Source organism: Solanum stenotomum, chromosome 7, assembly GCF_019186545.1.
Source record: "Solanum stenotomum isolate F172 chromosome 7, ASM1918654v1, whole genome shotgun sequence".
NCBI classification, from domain to species: domain Eukaryota; kingdom Viridiplantae; phylum Streptophyta; class Magnoliopsida; order Solanales; family Solanaceae; genus Solanum; species Solanum stenotomum.
In genome coordinates, this window is record NC_064288.1 from 1 (window position 1) to 18,456 (window position 18,456).

The window sequence follows — 18,456 nt, forward strand, 5'->3', positions numbered from 1 at the left end:
AAGCTCATTCTACTATTTCATATCATGCCTTGGCAGGTGGTACTTCTCACGCTATCCCTCGTTTTAATGGCTATGCATGGGGTTCCCCTGTGCAATATTGGTTGATGGGGGAAGCACTGGTGCAAGCACGAGTTGCCAAATTTCTGAATCTGTCTTTTGAGCCCGCACCTCCTTTTTCGGTGATGGTTGGCAGTGGTCAGCATCTTCGCTGTGATGGGGTGGTACGACAAGTCCCTTTATCGATCCAAGGGTGTGATCTTGTGCTTGACTTATATGTTCTTTCACTACATGGTGCAGATATTGTTTTGTGGGTATCTTGGTTGAGTTCCGTGAGGCCAATTCTACAAGATTACTCTCGACGTCTATTTGAGTTCTCCCTTAAGGGACAAAAGTACAGCTGGATTGGAGAGCCTTATGATAAGGCTCAACATTTGCAATTACACATGTTACGACGACTTTCTAAAACTGAGGCGATGTCTTCTTACTTTTGCCTAAGACTGGTTACGCGTGAGAGTCCTGGTCCGCCTCCTTATCCTCCTGATATGGACTCCATTTTGGCTTCATATAAAGATGTGTTTTTTAAACCACAAGGTTTACCTCCAGCACGCGAGCTAGATCATGTTATCCATCTCAATCCAGGGTCAAGACCTGTTAATGTTAAACCCTACAGGTATCCCTATTTTCAAAAGAACATCATGGAACAATTGGTTGCTAATATGTTCACTGATGGAATAATTCAGCCTAGCACCGGTCCTTTTTCCTCACCTATTTTATTAGTTTGAGAGAAAGATGGCACATGGCGATTTTGTGTAGACTATCGTGCCTTGAACGTTATTACTGTGAGAGATCGATTCCCTATTCCAACTATTGACGAACTTTTTGATGAATTACATGGTGCAATTTTTTTTCTAAGCTAGATTTGCTCTCTCACTACCATCAGATACGTGTTCGTCCCGAGGATATGCCAAAAACGGCTTTTCGCACTCATAAAGGACATTATGAATTTCTTGTGATGCTATTTGGCTATAATGAATTCGATTTTTCGACCATTACTTCGTCGTTGTGTTTTGGTATTCTTTGATGATATCTTAGTTTATAGTCGGTCTTGGGGACATCATTTGCAGCACCTCACTCAAGTTTTCCATATTCTTCGTGAGCACAAATTTGTGGCTAGACATTCTAAATGCTTATTTGGGCAGCCTTAAATTGACTATCTTGGTCATGTCATTTCCAGCAAAGGGTTAGCAGTTGACCCTTCTAAAATATCAGCTATTCAGTAGAGGCCAATTCCAACAAATGTTAAGAGGGTACGGAGTTTCTTAGGGCTCACTGGTTATTATAGGTGCTTCATTAATAACTATGTCACAATTGCTAGTCCATTGACTGATTTACTCAAAAAAGTGTCTTTCAAGTTGGGAGATGCCGCACAGTTGGCATTTGAGACTTTGAAGAACAAGCTGAGTTGCACTCCAGTCTTGGTGTTACCAGACTTCACACAAGAATTTCACGTGGAGACTGATGTTTTGGGCGTCGGTGTGGTGGCTGTCTTGTCCCAGAGTAGCCATCCTATCGCATTTTATAGCTAGAAGTTGTGCCCTAGAATGCAAAAAACTTCAACCTACCATCGCGAGATGTATGCCATTACTCAAACAGTTGGTAAATGGCGGCAGTATTTACTAGGACGGCGTTTCACAATTGTTATTGACTAACAATCACTCAAAAATCTGACTGATCAAGTTATTCAGACACCTGACCAACAACAATGGCTAGGGATGTTGGTTGGGTTTGATTTGCATATTGTTTATCGCCCTGGGAAGCTTAACAAGTTTGCTGATGTGCTTTCTTGACCTGTTGAAGGGACTTTAAATGCCTTCTTTATTCGAACTTTTGACTAGATTAATGAAATTCGAATGGCCACTCAATCCTATCTAGAATTGCTTGCCATTAAACATGGCATTGAGCACCAGACTGCTACCGACTCCGATTATGTCCTTCGAGAAGGATTATTATTTTTCAAAGGAAAACTAGTTATCCCATCTGATTCCCCAGTATGCATCCGTCTATTACAGGAATTTCATTCTTCACCTATTGTGGGGCACGCCGAGATCGCTCGTACTTTTCATCGTCTCTCATCTAATTTTTATTGGCACCATATGCGGCGAGATGTGCGAGCTTTTGTTACTTCTTGTCAAGTGTGTCAACAAATGAAGGACGTGAATCGCATACCTGTCGGCCTGCTGCAACCATTGCCTATACCGTACGTGGTGTTTTAGGAGATCGCTATGGACTTCATCACTTGCCTTCCGAGTTCTAATGGAAAGGCGACAATCATGACTGTTGTGGACCGCTTGTCAAAATATGGGCATTTTATCCCATTGTCGTCCACGTTCACCGCGCATTCTGTTGCATTAGTTTTTGTAGCTAATGTCATTAAACTACATATCGTAACTGACAGGGATCTAAGATTTCTTCACTCTTTTTGGCAGGAAATTAATAGACTCCTAGGTACCTCTCTAGCTATGAGTACAGCGTATCACCCATAAACTGATGGCCAATCTAAAGCCTTGAACAAGTGCATTGAACAATATCTGAGGTGTTTTGTTTCGGAGAGTCCTCACGAATGGGTACCAATGCTACCTTGGGCTGAATTTTGGTACAACACTGCCTTTCATTCGTCTGTCGTAGTGACACCTTTTCAAGTATTGTATGGGCGGGAGCCTCCTACTATTTCTCGTTATGTGTTGGGCAGTGCTACAGATGATTTAGTCGAGAAGTACATGTTGAAGAGAGATGATGCTTTTGTGCTACTTAAGAACAACTTGTCGAAGGCTCAAATTCGTATGAAATTATATGACAATGCTCGTCGAACAGATTTGCAACTGGAAGTTGGTGATTGGGCATTTGTGAAGCTCAAGCCTTACATGCAGCTTTCTCTCCGTTTGCAGCACCACCACAAACTCAACCGGAAGAACTTTGGTCCTTATCGAGTGCTGAAACGAATTGGTTATGTTGCATACAAACTTGATTTGCCAACTGATGCACAAATTTACCCAGTCTTTCATATTTCTATGCTCAAGAAATGTGTGGGAACGTCTGCTGAGCAAGTGACACCTCTACTTCAAGTTCCTGTCGAAGATCAACACCCACTGAACCTTGAGGACAAGATTCTCGATTGGGAGGGAAGTATTGTTATGGATTAGCCAGCCCAAGTCAGTAGGGAAATTGAGAATGGGCCTGAGACAATTAGGAAAAGCCAACGAATTAAACAGCCTAACAAAAAGCTACAAGACTATATCCTAGGCATTATGCAAGGACAAGCACGTGAGAAAAGTTGTTCTATGCAGGAGTATGGCAGAGTAGTGGGGGAAAAAGAATGATAGCAACATTTTCTTAATTCACATCTTATTTCTTCTAAGTTCTCTCACCTCTTTCTATCTTATCGTTTAGTATTTTTCATACTGCAATTGCTGCTCCTTGAGAGCTGAACTACCAAATCTCACTACTGTAATTGTTCTTCTTGACTAATCAATTTAAGTGTTGCTACTGTTTCGTTATTTGGATTGAAAATTGTTCCAATTGGATACCCTCAACACACTGTAGCTCCAACCCTGCCTGTAAATATGATATTCCACTGCTAAAATTCACAAGAAAACCATAAATAAAATGAAAAGAAATCAACCGAAAACGAACAAGTCACAGCAATTTCCTAAGCAAACAAAAAGATCTTCCTTTACCTGAGTTGCCGATTTTTTTTGGATTTGGGTTTGTTTTGATTGTTACTTCAAATTATTGTATCACATCGTTTTCAAATTCATCGTTAGACAAGTTCTATTTTGTGTAACAAAAATCGATTTAGTTAGATTGCGTCATTAACTAATTAATAGTTTCTTCTTTATTTATTATTATTTAATAATTCTATTTTATCATATATCCTACCTTCTCATAATATTTCTACCCGAACTCTATTTTTCTTGCTGATTGATCGTTGTTAATAATTTAACAAGTTTTGTAAAAGAAAAAAAATATAAACTTATTTTTATAGGCGTAATTTTTTTCATTTTCGTGTCTGGTGCAGGGCCGACTCTATGCATACTTAAATAAGGCATTGGCCTTAGGCCCCCAATTTTAGGGGGCCTCAATTTTTTAGCAAGAATAAATTATGTGTTAATTTTGTATAGAAAAAACATTAATTATTTATGATAAAAAGTATATATTTGAAATTATTCTCTTAAACCCCATTCAAATAGAAGAAATCAAGAAAATATTGTTTTATTTTCTTACACTCTCCACTAATACTCACATTATTATATTCTTTTTAACTCCTTTTACACTCTCTTCTTTAAATTGTTGATAAGTTAGAGTAATATTCTATCAAAAATATCAATTAATAGTTGAAAAGTGTTGAACAAAGTGAATTGTAAATTATTTTTCCATTTCTTCTTAGATTTTCAAGCATTACAACAACCATAGTAAAATGTGGGGTAAACAAATTATCAACTTCATCAAAGCTATGGTTCTAACTCTTATATTTATTTGAAATTTGTCAACTTATTACTTGTAGAACTATGTTAACAATTCATATAATGATTGTCCGAGTAAAATAATATTTTTCAACGTTGAATTGATAAAATCTTATTTAAAACTAATAATTGAAAAAGAAATCGAATAAATCATTTATATATAAAAATATATTAAGTAATAATTTGTATTTAAAAATGTTAGAAAAATAAATTTTAAATAAATGCATGTGAATTTTATTTATATTTTAGGCCTCTAATTAAGATTTCGCTTTAGGCCTCCGATAACGTTGAGCCGCCCCTGGTCTGGTGCAGTTTTTAAAGGTATTGTTTATACTGCTTTTATCCATATTTATATCTAGTGCAAATTTGTTGCAATTTTTAAGATTCGACAAAATTTCATGATTATTCTGGTGAGTCTTGCCCGTTTTGCCATAGATTTCCAAGTAAAATTTGGGGGGAAATTTTGGCAAATAATGCTTATTCATACAATTTGTCATTATTTGGTAAATACTTTTGGCAAATAATTCAAATTCTTAATTCTAGAAAAAAATAGTATTTGGGCCAAATCTCATTATTTGGGAAGTTTTAATAATTCAAATTCTAAACTAAACTTTTATCTTTTACAAGAACACCTCTATAGTTGTGTGCGTTGTTTTACATAATCTTTTACATGAACATCAAAGTACTGATGGAATATACAGTGAATGTGAAAGTGATGGTATAATTGTTGATGAAAATGATAACAATCGACTTAGGGTAACAAAGTCATATGTTATGTTATACAAACATATGGTTAGTTTTGATAGTTTTTAAAACTTATGGGGTATAAATCATATTTCTGAAAAAAGTGAAATATATTTCCCAAATACTATGGACGAACACATGGTGAAATTTCACCCAAATAATATTTGGAAATTTATGGACAAACGCTAGCTTATAAATTCACAAGTCAACAGATCTTAATATTTTTGGGAATTTTACGCAAATTTCATAGTGTTAAGAGTTAATTATATCCTGATTCTATTTTTATTTTATTTTTCCAAATTACCAAAATTCCTTAAATTTCGTGGAATCGGGATACATCCCAAACGTCGTGATACATCACGTCTCAATTTCAGGTACATCACTCAACATCTCGCTACATCGCGTATGGTGATGTATTCGACTGATACATCGCGTAAAGTGATGTATTACGTCCCGATACATCGTGTATAGTGATGTATCCGATCGATACATTGCGTAAAGTGATGTATTTGATAATAGGTCGGGAGAGAGTAGAGATTTTTGTAATTTTTTTCAAATGGTAGAAAATTTTAAAGAATATGACAAAATAAGTTGTGTATATAGATAATTTTTCATATATTTATGTGGTTTATAGGTTGAAGACACCAGAGATTTCTAGAAATTCGAATAGTCTTATTTTTTTATGACTATTATATTTGCTAAGAAATGAAAGCTACTTATACAATCGTTATGACCCACTATTTTATAATTTGATTGAACATGAAATTTAAAAATTATAAGAAGATTTTCAAAACCATCCAAAAAGAGAATGAATATTTTTATAGAAGAGTAATTTTTTTGCCAAATAAGTATGACTCAACATAGTGTCACCAAGTTTTTGTCAACTAAAAAAATGTGTCGCGTACGAAAAAAGATTTTGTCTTGATTTACTATCCTTCTGGATAACTCATCCTCATCATTTTGACTATATCCAGCCCTGATGCAAACGGATTTTATCTGTTCTCTTTGCAAGAATGCTTCAAAACAAAATTAACTCTTGACAATGTGACATTGATGTACCATAATAAATATATACCACATATTTTATTTTATTATGTAATTTTTTCTATAATAAAAACAAGTATTTTTCAAATTTAGGAGTTGAATGATTCTTAGTCCATCCAAAGTTAGTATTAAGTAAAATTGGGAAAAAACACAAATATCATCTCAAATTATATTTAAAATTTCAATGACACACTTAAACTTTTTTTACGGGAGTCATATTATCCCTTAAAATTTAAAAATAATAGATTCTTCGTAAAATTTAAGTGTGCCATTAAAATTTCGAATATAGTTTAAGGCGATATTTGTGCCTTATTGCAATAAAATTTTAAATGAGCTTTTGGACAAAAAGTCTAATGAAAAAAAAAGTAGTATACGGCAAATGAAATTTCTACACTAACCACTTGAAAGTCAAATCAAGCATCTAACTTGTAAGAATCTACAGTTTAATAAGCTGTATGTGTTACTGTCCACATTTTTTAAATTTATGTATATTCTATTTGATGTTATATTATCTAAAATAATACATAAAAGATTATAATATTAGCATTGCAAGAAATTTTAATTTAGGCATAAATATGGATAAGGAAATAATTGTTCCTCAAAACATTTTCCTCATCCTTTTTCTTGTATTTGAAAAAGATATTTCTATAAACAAATATTTTTTTATTAAAATATGCAATACATGTTATTTTTAATACACTGAACCAAACAAAACAGGAAATAATCTCAACATAATTAATATAAACATAACCAATATTTAAATTACTAATTTAAGCATTAATAATATACTCTATTCAGCGCTAGAGCTATTACAAGTCAAAAACATAAAAATAAATATCGTGTACACTGCCAATAAAAATGTCAATAGCAGATAAGATAACCAATAATACTAGAGTTATACATAATTACTTAAGTAATAGAAAGCATTTGGGGGTGCAAAAGGCACAGGTAACTACAAATATTTCTGCAACAAGTTATTCCTTGCGCCTGCAAATTGGAAATTTGATTGCTCCCCCAATCGGGAGTTGCACCTTAGCTTGAAAAGTTTCTTCCTTTCCCTCATTATTAATTTTAAAGGTAATGTAGTAGGTAGCATCCCGAGGACCACCTGCATTTATCTTCACAATCTCCTCAACTTTGCGTTCCTTCCCCTGCAGTTAATAATAGATAAAATTAATACATTGCGCAACAGAAAATGGGCAAATAACAAGATATAGATCATACATCATTGTCAAAATAATACTTGATCGCCATTGAAGCATAACCCTTGATTTCATCAGCAAACTTAGGTAATCCTTCAAATTTTAGAAGAGGGCGGATGGGAGTATACATGGACGGCCCAGGGTATTCATCAAAGTCAAAACCCTATTAAGATACATACAAACAAAGAGATGAGAACTAATCAGAGTCAAAAGATTTATATTTTAAGGCATAAGCCAGCATTTGAATTTTGAGTAAAATATAATCACAAATTCGATAGTTACTTGTACAACAACAGAATGTGTGTTGTTTATGGATCAGATTTTGTCATATACAAAAGTTATGCATGCACTATGTGAATTTCCAACCTTTTAGTTGTTACACAAAAAAAGACACTTCCAATTGTAGTGGATAATTGGTGGGTGAGGGGTGACATGAAAATGTATTTAAAATCAAAAGGAAAAGTCCATGAAAACAATATAATCATTTTTCCATTCAAACCCAAACCATATCATAGAGGGCACCCAGAAGAAAGAAAAAAAGAAAAAGAAAAAGAAAAATTGTATAGACAAGCTGTAACTTAGTCTTTGCAACATCAATTCTAGAAAGTATAGAATTCTTTTCCCATTTGTTTAGGAAAACTAAGTGAGTGCTTTGCAAATTAGTATAACCCATTAGGTTTAGAGTTTAAACAAGGCAAACATGAAGTACAAAACATGAAAAGCAAGCACACGGAACTTTAAACATACAAGAAGAGTATTAACTTCAATCCCATCTCTACAATCAATTTTTGGTACAGTGTACAAGTGCGGAGTGTGATGATGACATATTAGGTTGTCGATCACGTAAATGAATTTGTATGCAAGTCATTTCCTATCAATATTGCAAAACAAACTATCTGAGCAGATTCTGGTTTTGGTATCTAGTTTTACTGTCCTTCAAGTCCGCTAGAACAATTAGTGTTGTGTATTTATCAAACTGAGCTTGCACAAACTGAAATTCTTACTCGATTTTGTACAGTAGCTGTTGAATTAATGAGTAATTGGTTTAGACTTTTCGTAAAGCACACTCGAGATCTGTATCCTTTGCTCAATAAATATTTTCTCTTGTCAATGAGATGATATAATTTGAGTTTAGCATTTTAGCCCATCCAAAGAAAAATCTCATGCAAGTTTTTGATATATTTGCTTTGAGAAAAAGAACAACTTTGCCCCCAAGGCCTAGCTTGAGTGGCAAAAGGTGGAGGATTTGTGGCTTAGGTTGCAGGTTCAAGCCCCACACCATGCAAAGCAAAGCCCGGTATTTAAGTGGAGAAGGGTAGAGGGGCGGACCCATTATCCACCGAGTTTAGAAGGCTGTGATTGGTCCAAAGGGCGGGTCACAGACGAATTTCTCGGTTATCAAAAAAAAGAAAAAAAAAGAACAGCTTTTTTTTGGTTGACTACAACAGGTGGTGCTGGTTGATGGAACTTGTGTGCACAATAAAGCAAAATGGGTAAGATTTTTGTGTGAAGACAGATGGAATTCTGCAGGTATTTTCTTGTATTGATTTGACTCAAGGGGAAAGAAAAGAGAAGAAACAAAGAAAAGAGAAAGGGGTAGCGAGCAGAATGAAATGCATCGGAGAGGGAATAGGGAGGGAAAGAGAAAAGAAACGGTCAACCTTCAAAAAATATTCTGAATCCTTTTACTTAAGTTTTCCGTTAATCATGGGTCTTATTGATCCAATTGTGTAACGGTGAGGGTAATTTTGCACCCAAACTCAAACAGAGGGTATAACGGCTCCATTTCCAATAGTTGGAGGTTATTTTAGGCACGTTTTCCTAAATTATATTTCCTTCAAATTTCAAACACACATATTTAGGCCTAAAAGTTCCTTACCAGTCAGTCATGTATTCAACTCAAGAGAATGTATGTCAAACATACACAACTTTGATCTTTCCACAAGCTTCAAAATAATACCTCCCCTTCTTGAAGCTTAACTAAAGAAAATAACTCTACTTATGCCTAAAGAACTAAGGGAACACATGAAACCAAAATGCATACAGCTATGCAAGGTGCCTTGCATTTAACAGAAGGTCAAAATGTAAATGGCCATGTGAACCTGCCTAATGTCTCTTTAAACAGTGCTCTTCCAAACACTGTTAAAAGAGACCGAGTTCAAATGTGATGACTAAGTGGTGAGAATGATTCACCATCTTATGTCATAGAGTGTAGTGTCTCAATTAAGCACACCTAACATGCATTTTTATTGGATAGAGTATACACAGTATCAGGTTTATACGAATGTGATAATTGGAAAAAAAGGATCTAAAATCCACATCTATTAAAACCCTACACTATCCACTCCCAACCCATAAAAAACTAGTTGAGTTTAACCAGCTTTACCACACATAGATGCTAAAATGATGCAGAAAGGAGGAATGTGTTATTGGAATGTTAGTACATAAAATTCTATAGTGTCTTGAGCCATATACAGAAAAAAGAAGAAGTGCATATTGAAAAAGGGATTCATGTATAACACACGAACATCTCTAGGCACTAACTGAACTACACAAAATGATAGTACAATAATAAAAAGCATATTCAACATAAAGTTTAAAAAGAACAAAGAGATGGATAGAAATCAGGAAACCTATTTTTACATCACCTGGAGTCCCATGTAAATAGAAAGAAAAGACCATACAACTTCAGTTTCATATTTAGTATCAAATAAATCCATTTCATCGGACCAAGAAAAACAAAAACTTCCGTTTCAACCCGCACCCACCTCATAAGAATTGAACAAAATCTGTTTCAACCTGCCCTGCACCCACAATCATGTTCCCTGCCATGCACCCGCATAGGCTTAACCCGCCCTTCCCCGTTGCTATTCCTAGTTCTATGAACTTTTAACGTCTTCTCTCTCTATTTTCTTCGTGACAGGGAACTCAATTGCATGATTTTACAGTATCTCCAAGCTAGAAACACATGATCTAAATTCAATTCTAGCAGTCATAGTTAAATTTAAAGGAACAAACAAATTAGTTACAACAAATATCACAATTAAGGGATAGTACATTTACAAGTCAACAAATAGCTCATGACTACGCACAAATTAAGGCATAGTAGATTAAATTATTGGTGTGGACAAAATATACAATAAATTTGTTTTTTTCAGTAAGTTGTATTTCCTCTTTCGACCTGCTTTAAAATGTTTTTCCTTGAGAAGATGGTCTATTCGAAACAACATTCGAGGGTAAGGTATGATATATGTACACTCTAACTTTAACTTACTACATACAATTTTCTCATGGCAATTGTGATAAGTGTAATAAGGAAAAGGAATGGTAAGAATGAACATACATCGCTCTCGTTTACTTGTTGAAAGTACTTGATAAAGGCGTCCTTATTTGGCAATGTAGTCCAATCATCGGAATCATAGCCGGAAGACTCTTCATTCCCGTTTTGGTCTTCATCCTCAAACTTCAAATCAGATCCGGTCTCATCCTTCGCCTCCGCCTCCGCCTCCGCCTCCGCCTCCGATTTCAATTTCTTCTTGGGTGGCGATTCCTTCTCACCCCTTCCACAATCACACGGCATAGACATCGTTGTAGAAACCTAACTTAGATGAATTTTTTGTTGAAGTGAACTATTTTGTGTTTCTTCTCGTGCTTGGTGTAATGGACGTATTTTGGGGAATTTGAGTAATATATTTGATTTATGTGGGCCCAATAGACTAATTTCGTGAGATAAAATTTCACAAATAACCCAATGAGGCTCCGAAGCAAAATTTTGTGGAATTGGGGTAGTATAACTGATTTATGCGGGTCCAATATACTAATTTGGTGAGATAAAATTTCATAAATAACCCAATGAGGCTCCTAAGCTAAATTTTGGGGAATTGGGGGTTACATATTGTCATATTTGATTTATGTGGGTCAAATATACTAATTTGGTAAGATAAAATTTCATAAATAACCCAATGAGGCTCCTAAGCTAAATTTTGTCTAATTACTAGTTATAGTTTGTGTAGCTATTTAGATCTTGTTTATATTGAAATTTAACTATTTATACAAATATAAGAATCTTAACTTAATTTATGAAATATGCAATAATTTCGATTATTAAATGGAAAACAGTCTCACAGATCACATATATGTATCGGATTAGAGTTTCTCACCAAATTGAATTGTTGAAGCTCAGAACGTCTGCCTTGAGATGAAGAACTTCATCCAATGGGTTTCATGAGAACGAAAAAGCTTGATAAATTGAAAAAACTCGTTTGATTTCTTCATCCATTATACTACACATATTAGCTTATTTAAAACACTAAATTTGATTCCGTTCATCCTTTCTAATTATCCGAATAAAAAAAGTTTTTATTTCAAAGCATGAATTCTAAAAGTTGATTTTTCATAGATTTGCTGGTTAAATCTTCTTTTAAATTTTGATTTATGTTTGTATTTATGAAATTTTATTGAATTGTATTTGTATCAATTGATTAATTTGGTTTGTATTTATTTATTTGTTTCAAAATTACATGAAGATCTGATTGAATTGTATATGTATATATCGATTGATGCAATTAACCAATCGGATGGTAGTGTCATAAAATGGTCATTGTAGTGCACTAGTATTACTAATAAACTTGTCGTCTTTCTTTTTATGACAAGAGAAATTCACAGCCGCTGTCTTTTGAGTGTGCACGGGATAAAACATTTGCTCCTATGACTTATGGTGGTGGTTCATTAAGAGAGAACATGCAATCTCTTGAGTTTGAAGTACCCAAAGACTTAGTAATTTCTGCTTATCATTTCACTGAATGTCAATAACACTAAATACAACACTAGTGGATTAATCACACATCTAAAAACAAGGAAGTAACTTCCTACTACAACTAAAATGAAAAAGTGGAGAAATAACCTCCTTACTACAACAACTGCTACATAGAAGTAAGAAAAATAAGTTGTAATTGTCACGCCCCGAGCCTACACCCTGAACGTGGCCGACACCCGGAGACCATTGCTAGCCCCAAGTGAACCCTTGGCCTGGCTTTCTTAACTCAGGGGAAACCTAACTCAACATAATAACTCAATGCAATGCAATGTTATAAAACAACTTAACTGATAAAATCTGACCAAAAAGGCAACTTGAGTCTCAAAATAGAATATTTACATATATACATAGATGAGAGACTCAATACTAACTGACTGACTGTCTATGAAGCCTCTAAAATACTGAGATGGATGTTGGGACAAACCCCACAACATCCTAACAAAAACAAAACTTAAGAACACAAAATAACCAAGTCCTCCGAAAAACAAGGAGGCTCACCATTGACTCTGAAGCGCTCAGCTGGATCAACGGCGTGCTAGATGCTGATCCGAGGTACCTCTGTCTGCATCGTCATAAGATGCAGGTCAACTGGTATCAGTACATTGAATGTACGAGTATGCGAGATGGAAGGTTAAAACAACAACTCAAGCTTGAAAGGAGTACAAGAGAACACTTACCTTGGCGCTGCTCGACTCATGAATAACCGAACTCAATATAAAGCAGTAAGACACAGGCAATATATATATATATATAAAGCTTTTAAAACATTGTAAACAACTTAGTTCGTTAAAGATAAAACCATAACAAACTCAACTTTACTTGTATAAAAGTAATATAACTTTGGTGGGAGATTCTTTAACCGACAACCACCACTATGAGCCCTAGTGATGATACAACGTTTTACCTCACGTTGCCCAAGGACCATCCTATACCTTGCCGTGATATAGGACCTTACTTAACTTAGTGGATCCACTAGCTTAACTTACGTGATCATCTAAAAAGAATGACCCGTTAAATTTCATGTTTGGCTACATGGTTCTTATGGAGAGTTGAGTAACTATGAACTCGAGTCCCCAATTCGGTGCTCAATACTACTCCCAAAATACTTTAGCTCGTAAGTGTTTTAAACACAACTTTCTTTAGTTTGAGATAATTGCTCAAAATCTAGCCCAAAGGCTCACTTGGAATCAATGTTCCTCTTTCTTGAAAACTAGCCCAAAGGCTCACTTGGAAATCATAGTTTCTTTCTTACTCAAATGTAAAAACATTTAAAAACTTCTTTGGGAATACATAGTTCCCTAATAACTTGCGAAAAGAACTCAACTTTTTACTCTTTACTTGACTTGAAACTCAATACTCTTTACTTGAATTGAAACTCAACACTATTTACTTGACTTGAAACTTGAGCCTTAAAATGAAGTTAAAACGTTCAATAAAGACTCTTGAAAGGCTTTAAAGACTTGCTTTGACTTACTTCTTAACTTCTAAGCTTGACTCTAACTTCACTTGACTTTGATCATAACTTTCTTGAATTGAATTATGGATTCAAGGATTCAAGATTTGTGTTTAGAAAGACCTTATGATGTTTAGGGATGATTTAGGACAGCTAAACTTAAGAAAAATTACGAAAATTTCTTTTTGAAACAGTGAAGTCTGCGTCCTGTCAGCGACGCGGAGCAGATTTTGTTCACAGAGGAAACAAGTCTGCGACGCAGACTTGCTTCATGCAAGCTGCCCGACTTTCCTCCTTCACGCTACCAACTCTTAACCCTCTTAACTTCAAAGGTTCCAGCCCCAAACACTTAGAATCATAAACCCCTCAACATACAATAGATTTCAACTCAAAAACCCAACCGAAAACATGTCCCAAATCAACAAGAACTTCAACACAATCACAACCAACAACTTCAACAAATACAACCAACAACTTCAACAAACATAATCAATCTTTTCTCAAAATTAAACGAGTTTGGCGTGTGGGGGAAAGAACTATCCCAACACTATGAACTCACATACCTATTAGGGATCACCCCCGACAATTTCCACGATGATCTTTGACGAAACCTTGTTCCTTCTTCTCTTTCTCCTCTTCTTTCTCTCTTCTCTCAAAATCCCTAACTTTCACTCTTTAAAATGGAACAAACTGATCTAAAATCAGTCTAACACTTTAACACAACCAAAATAATTGATTAGGGAAAAGACCAAAATACCCTTAAAATTTCCGGACGGACTTCCCTGCCAACTACCCAACTTCCAAAGGGCATAACTCACTCATACGAACTCGAAATCGAGCAAACTCGGTGGCGTTGGAAATATCATTCCACGAGCTTCCCAAACATAACTGGAACTACTCCTAACTCGTCATGACCTAGGAGTTATGACTGCTCAAAGTTGGCCAAAAACTCACCTTTTTTCCATACTTAGCAAATTTCTAGATTTCCAAATTCTTTCCAAAAAAAAAAGAAAATCCCAATTTTTAAGCTTCTTCCTAGTTATCGACTTGCAAGATGTCACAGTAATAATCTACTGCAAACACTGCAATACAGAAATAAAAAATAAATAAAAGTAATCTACTTTCTAATTTCCCTAAATCTTCCATGTGTAAACCATTGGTAGACCAAAAGGGTGCTAACATTACTCCCCCTCTCCAAATCGCGCTTGCCCTCAAGCGCTAAGTGCGGAAAGTATTAGTATTTCCCTCGTTTCCAACAAATTTTTCCTCATCGTATATAGAGTCAATCCAAAATAACTTCTTGCACTGATGACCTCGAGTGAATGGTTCATCACAATTGAGACAAATTAAAGTCTCTTAAGTCGTCTTTCCTCCATTTCAGATCTGGTCAGTTTCTTCACAAATCTGACATATTGTTGAGGTGAGAAATCTGTTGTCTTTGATTTGCAAGCATCTAACAATTGTGAACAAATGGGTTGTTCCTTGCGTTCATAAAGTCGGGATAAACTCATATCCGTAGCCAAATCTAGAGGATTATGCAACTCAACATCCATCGCTACGTAATCAGTAAGATCGCAGATATAAAGTTTAATTTTTTGTGACTGTGTAAGTGTACCAGCCCGCGAAATTAACTGCTCAAATATTTCTTGGTAATCTGCCACAGACTCGATCTGGTGTAACTTAGCCAATTCTCCCAATTTCTAACTTCTGATTGGTGCCCCAAAACGAAGGTTACAATAACGTTTGAACTTATCCCAAGACGGTTCAGGCATATCTGTCTCTAATTGAAGAAACCAAAGTTGTGCATTCCCCTCCAAATAAAAAGAAGCTAGTCTAACTTTTTCTTCATCTGGAGTCTATTGGTGTCGAAAGAATTGGGCACATCTATTCAGCCATCCCAAAGGGTCTCCTTGGCCAGTAAACCGTATGGAAAATCCAACTTTGTATACCTAGGAGTGATGGAACTTCCTCCTGCATCTGATTTTAACCCTCCTGTCACTCCACGTTTACCCTTCCAACCCTGATTCTGACTGGTATGTTCAGTTGATTCAGAATCAACCTTCGAATTCGCTAGATCCTTTGTGAGTGCATCTAAGCGAGAATTTATTGCTTCTTGTCTCGCTATATTGGTTGCACGTTCTTCTTGAAATAAGTTCACCAATTGTGCCAGTTGATATTGAATTTGATCTCACATAACACTCGTCTCTAATACCAAGTTGTTATGATCCCTTGACATGGATCTGATTATGGGGAGTTGTAGTATGAAACTGAATGTTTTCTTCTTACGACCTATGGCTCTGGTTCGTTAAGAGAGAACCTGCAATCTCTTGAGTTTGAAGTACTCAAAGACTTAGTAATTTCTGCTTATCATTTCACTGAGTACCAATAACACTAAATACAACATTAGTGGATTAACCACACATCTTAAAACAAGGAAGTAACTTTCTACTATAACTGAAATAAGAAAGTGGAGAAATAACCTCTTTACTGCTATTGTATATGTATATACTGAATTGTATATGTATATATCGATTGATGCAATTAACCAATCGGATGGTAGTGTCATAAAATGGTCATTGTAGTGCAGTAGTATTACTAATAAACTTGTCGTCTTTCTTTTTTATGACAAGAGAAATTGATAACCGCTATCTTTTGAGTGTGCACAGGATAAAACCTCTACTCCCATGCAATAGCTCACAAACTAAGGAGTGGTAAACCGCTACTAATAAACTTGTCTTACGAAACGAAAAAAGAAAAAAAGATTGATGCAGTTTGTAGCTATAAACATGGAGTCATTACATTTTGATAGAGAGCCATTAGAAGTCACAAACATCAAAAATAAATATTGTGTACACTAACAATAAAGATGTCAATGGCAGATAAGAATAGAGAGCAAAACTGTCGTATATGAGAGGGGCCAAAAGACACGGTTCACTGCAAACAAGTTAAACCTTGCATCTGCAAATTGGAATCTCTATTATTTTTGCAATTGTGCGTAATCAGAGGCGTATCCAGAATTTCGGCTAGATGGGTGCACGATTACGAAAAAATGTATCTTAAATATAAATTTGATCGATTTGACTTTTAGTTTGTAATATGAACCATTAAAGTTTAAAAATTATAGGTCCAAAATATAGAAGACTACTAGTTTTAAATTTTAATATACACATTTGATTTAATTATATAAAAAATTTACAATGCTAAATTTTTTAGGAATTCTCGATGTAACACACTTGAAAATTTTGAAAGAATAAAGGAAAAAAACAAAACAAAAATTAGTTGAAACGACAAAAGTGTAACTGATAACCACTTGGAAAAGTGTTACTCAAAGAGACAAGATAGCTATAAGATTTAAATTTTTATCTCTCACTTAGAGAAGTGCACCCAATCATTATCGCATTATTATATGATACTTTGAACATGAGTTCACACATCTATATTTAAATATTTTTAAAAATATATAACACTACTATATATGATCTAGTATAGAGAGGGGAGCATGGGTTCACGTGAACCCACGGCACCCCCTCTAGATACGCCTCTGTGTGCGTTCCACCGTAGCTTGAAAAATTTCTTCCTTCCCCGCATTATCAATTTTAAAGGAAATTTAGTAGGCAAAGTCACGAGGACAACCTGCATTTAGCTTCAGAATTTTTGTAACATTGCGTTCATTCCCCTGTAGTTAATAATAGGTAAAAAAAATCAATATATTGCACAATAGAAAATGGGGAAATAACAAGGTATAGATCATACATCATTGCCAAAGCGTTGTATGGGGTAGATGGGAGCAAACAAGCAATTCCCAGGGTATTCATCGAAATGATCAAAACCCTGAATGTTGTGTATGTGATGAGAAAGTAATGGAGACCAATGTTCACTTATTCGATAAATGCAAATGGATATCAACTGTGTGGCAAGCAATGCATCACTGGACTGATTGGTATCATGAAAATCCTGGAATATATATATAGAAGGGAAACACTGGAAGCTATTTCAAAAAGAGATCATGGCTGCTATATGTGGAGCAATCATTTACCACACTTGGCGTGCCAGGAATTGGAGATGGTACAAAGGCAAATATGTACAGAAAGAAGAGGCAGTTGCACAGATAAAGAAGGAAATCATTGAAAGGTTACAGTTACTTAGTAGTTCAATGAAAACAAAGAAGTGTAGGAATTTTATTCAGCATTTAATATGTAATTAGTTTCTTATGTTTTGGTAGGAGCTAGGCCTGCTCTTTGTTATCAGAGAAAGTTGCTCTTCATTTGTAATTGTTCTTTTTGTTGGTTATGGTAAAATATTTTACGGTTGTTACCAAAAAATAATAATTTACGACTAATGAGGAAACATTTGTTGATTTGCTAGCAACAAAACTTAGCAAAAATTGGTTCAAATGAGGCCTTAGCGCTTTCATTGATATTTGTCCAGTAAAATTAATGCCCCATAACCACTGGGATTGGTTATCGGTATCAATGTCTCCATAAGTGCAGTAGTATTACTAATAAACTTGTCTTATGAAACAATAAAAGAAAGAGCACTGCATCATAGTCATAAACATGGAGCCATTACATTTAGATAGATCCATTACAAGTCGCAAACAGTTTTTGCAAAAAGACAAGGGTCATTGCAGGTATTTCAGCAACAAATTAAACCTTGCGCCTGCAAATTGGAACTTCT

At 35.1% G+C, this 18,456-nt stretch overlaps 1 protein-coding gene across 1 annotated transcript; it reads right to left on the minus strand.

Annotated features, from left to right (window-relative positions):
• Positions 1 to 7,161: 7,161 nt before the first annotated feature.
• Positions 7,162 to 11,096, minus strand: LOC125871205 (uncharacterized). The gene is made up of 3 exons (XM_049551805.1): positions 10,854 to 11,096; positions 7,533 to 7,673; positions 7,162 to 7,459 (listed from the first exon to the last, which is right to left on the minus strand). Exons 1-3 carry the CDS (start codon positions 11,094 to 11,096, stop codon positions 7,283 to 7,285), a joined length of 561 nt encoding a protein of 186 aa, XP_049407762.1. The 3' UTR covers positions 7,162 to 7,282.
• Between the last annotated feature and the right edge of the window lie 7,360 nt (positions 11,097 to 18,456).

What these genes read in the sequence shown, in the direction of transcription:
- LOC125871205 (XM_049551805.1), bottom strand. Translation starts at nt 11,096, where the DNA reads ATGTCTATGCCGTGTGATTGTGGAAGGGGTGAGAAGGAATCGCCACCC. An exon ending in AACAAGTAAACGAGAGCGAT is followed by an intron (nt 7,674 to 10,853) that starts GTATGTTCATTC and finishes GTATCTTAATAG; the next exon opens with GGTTTTGACTTTGATGAATA. An exon ending in AGTATTATTTTGACAATGAT is followed by an intron (nt 7,460 to 7,532) that starts GTATGATCTATA and finishes TATTAACTGCAG; the next exon opens with GGGAAGGAACGCAAAGTTGA.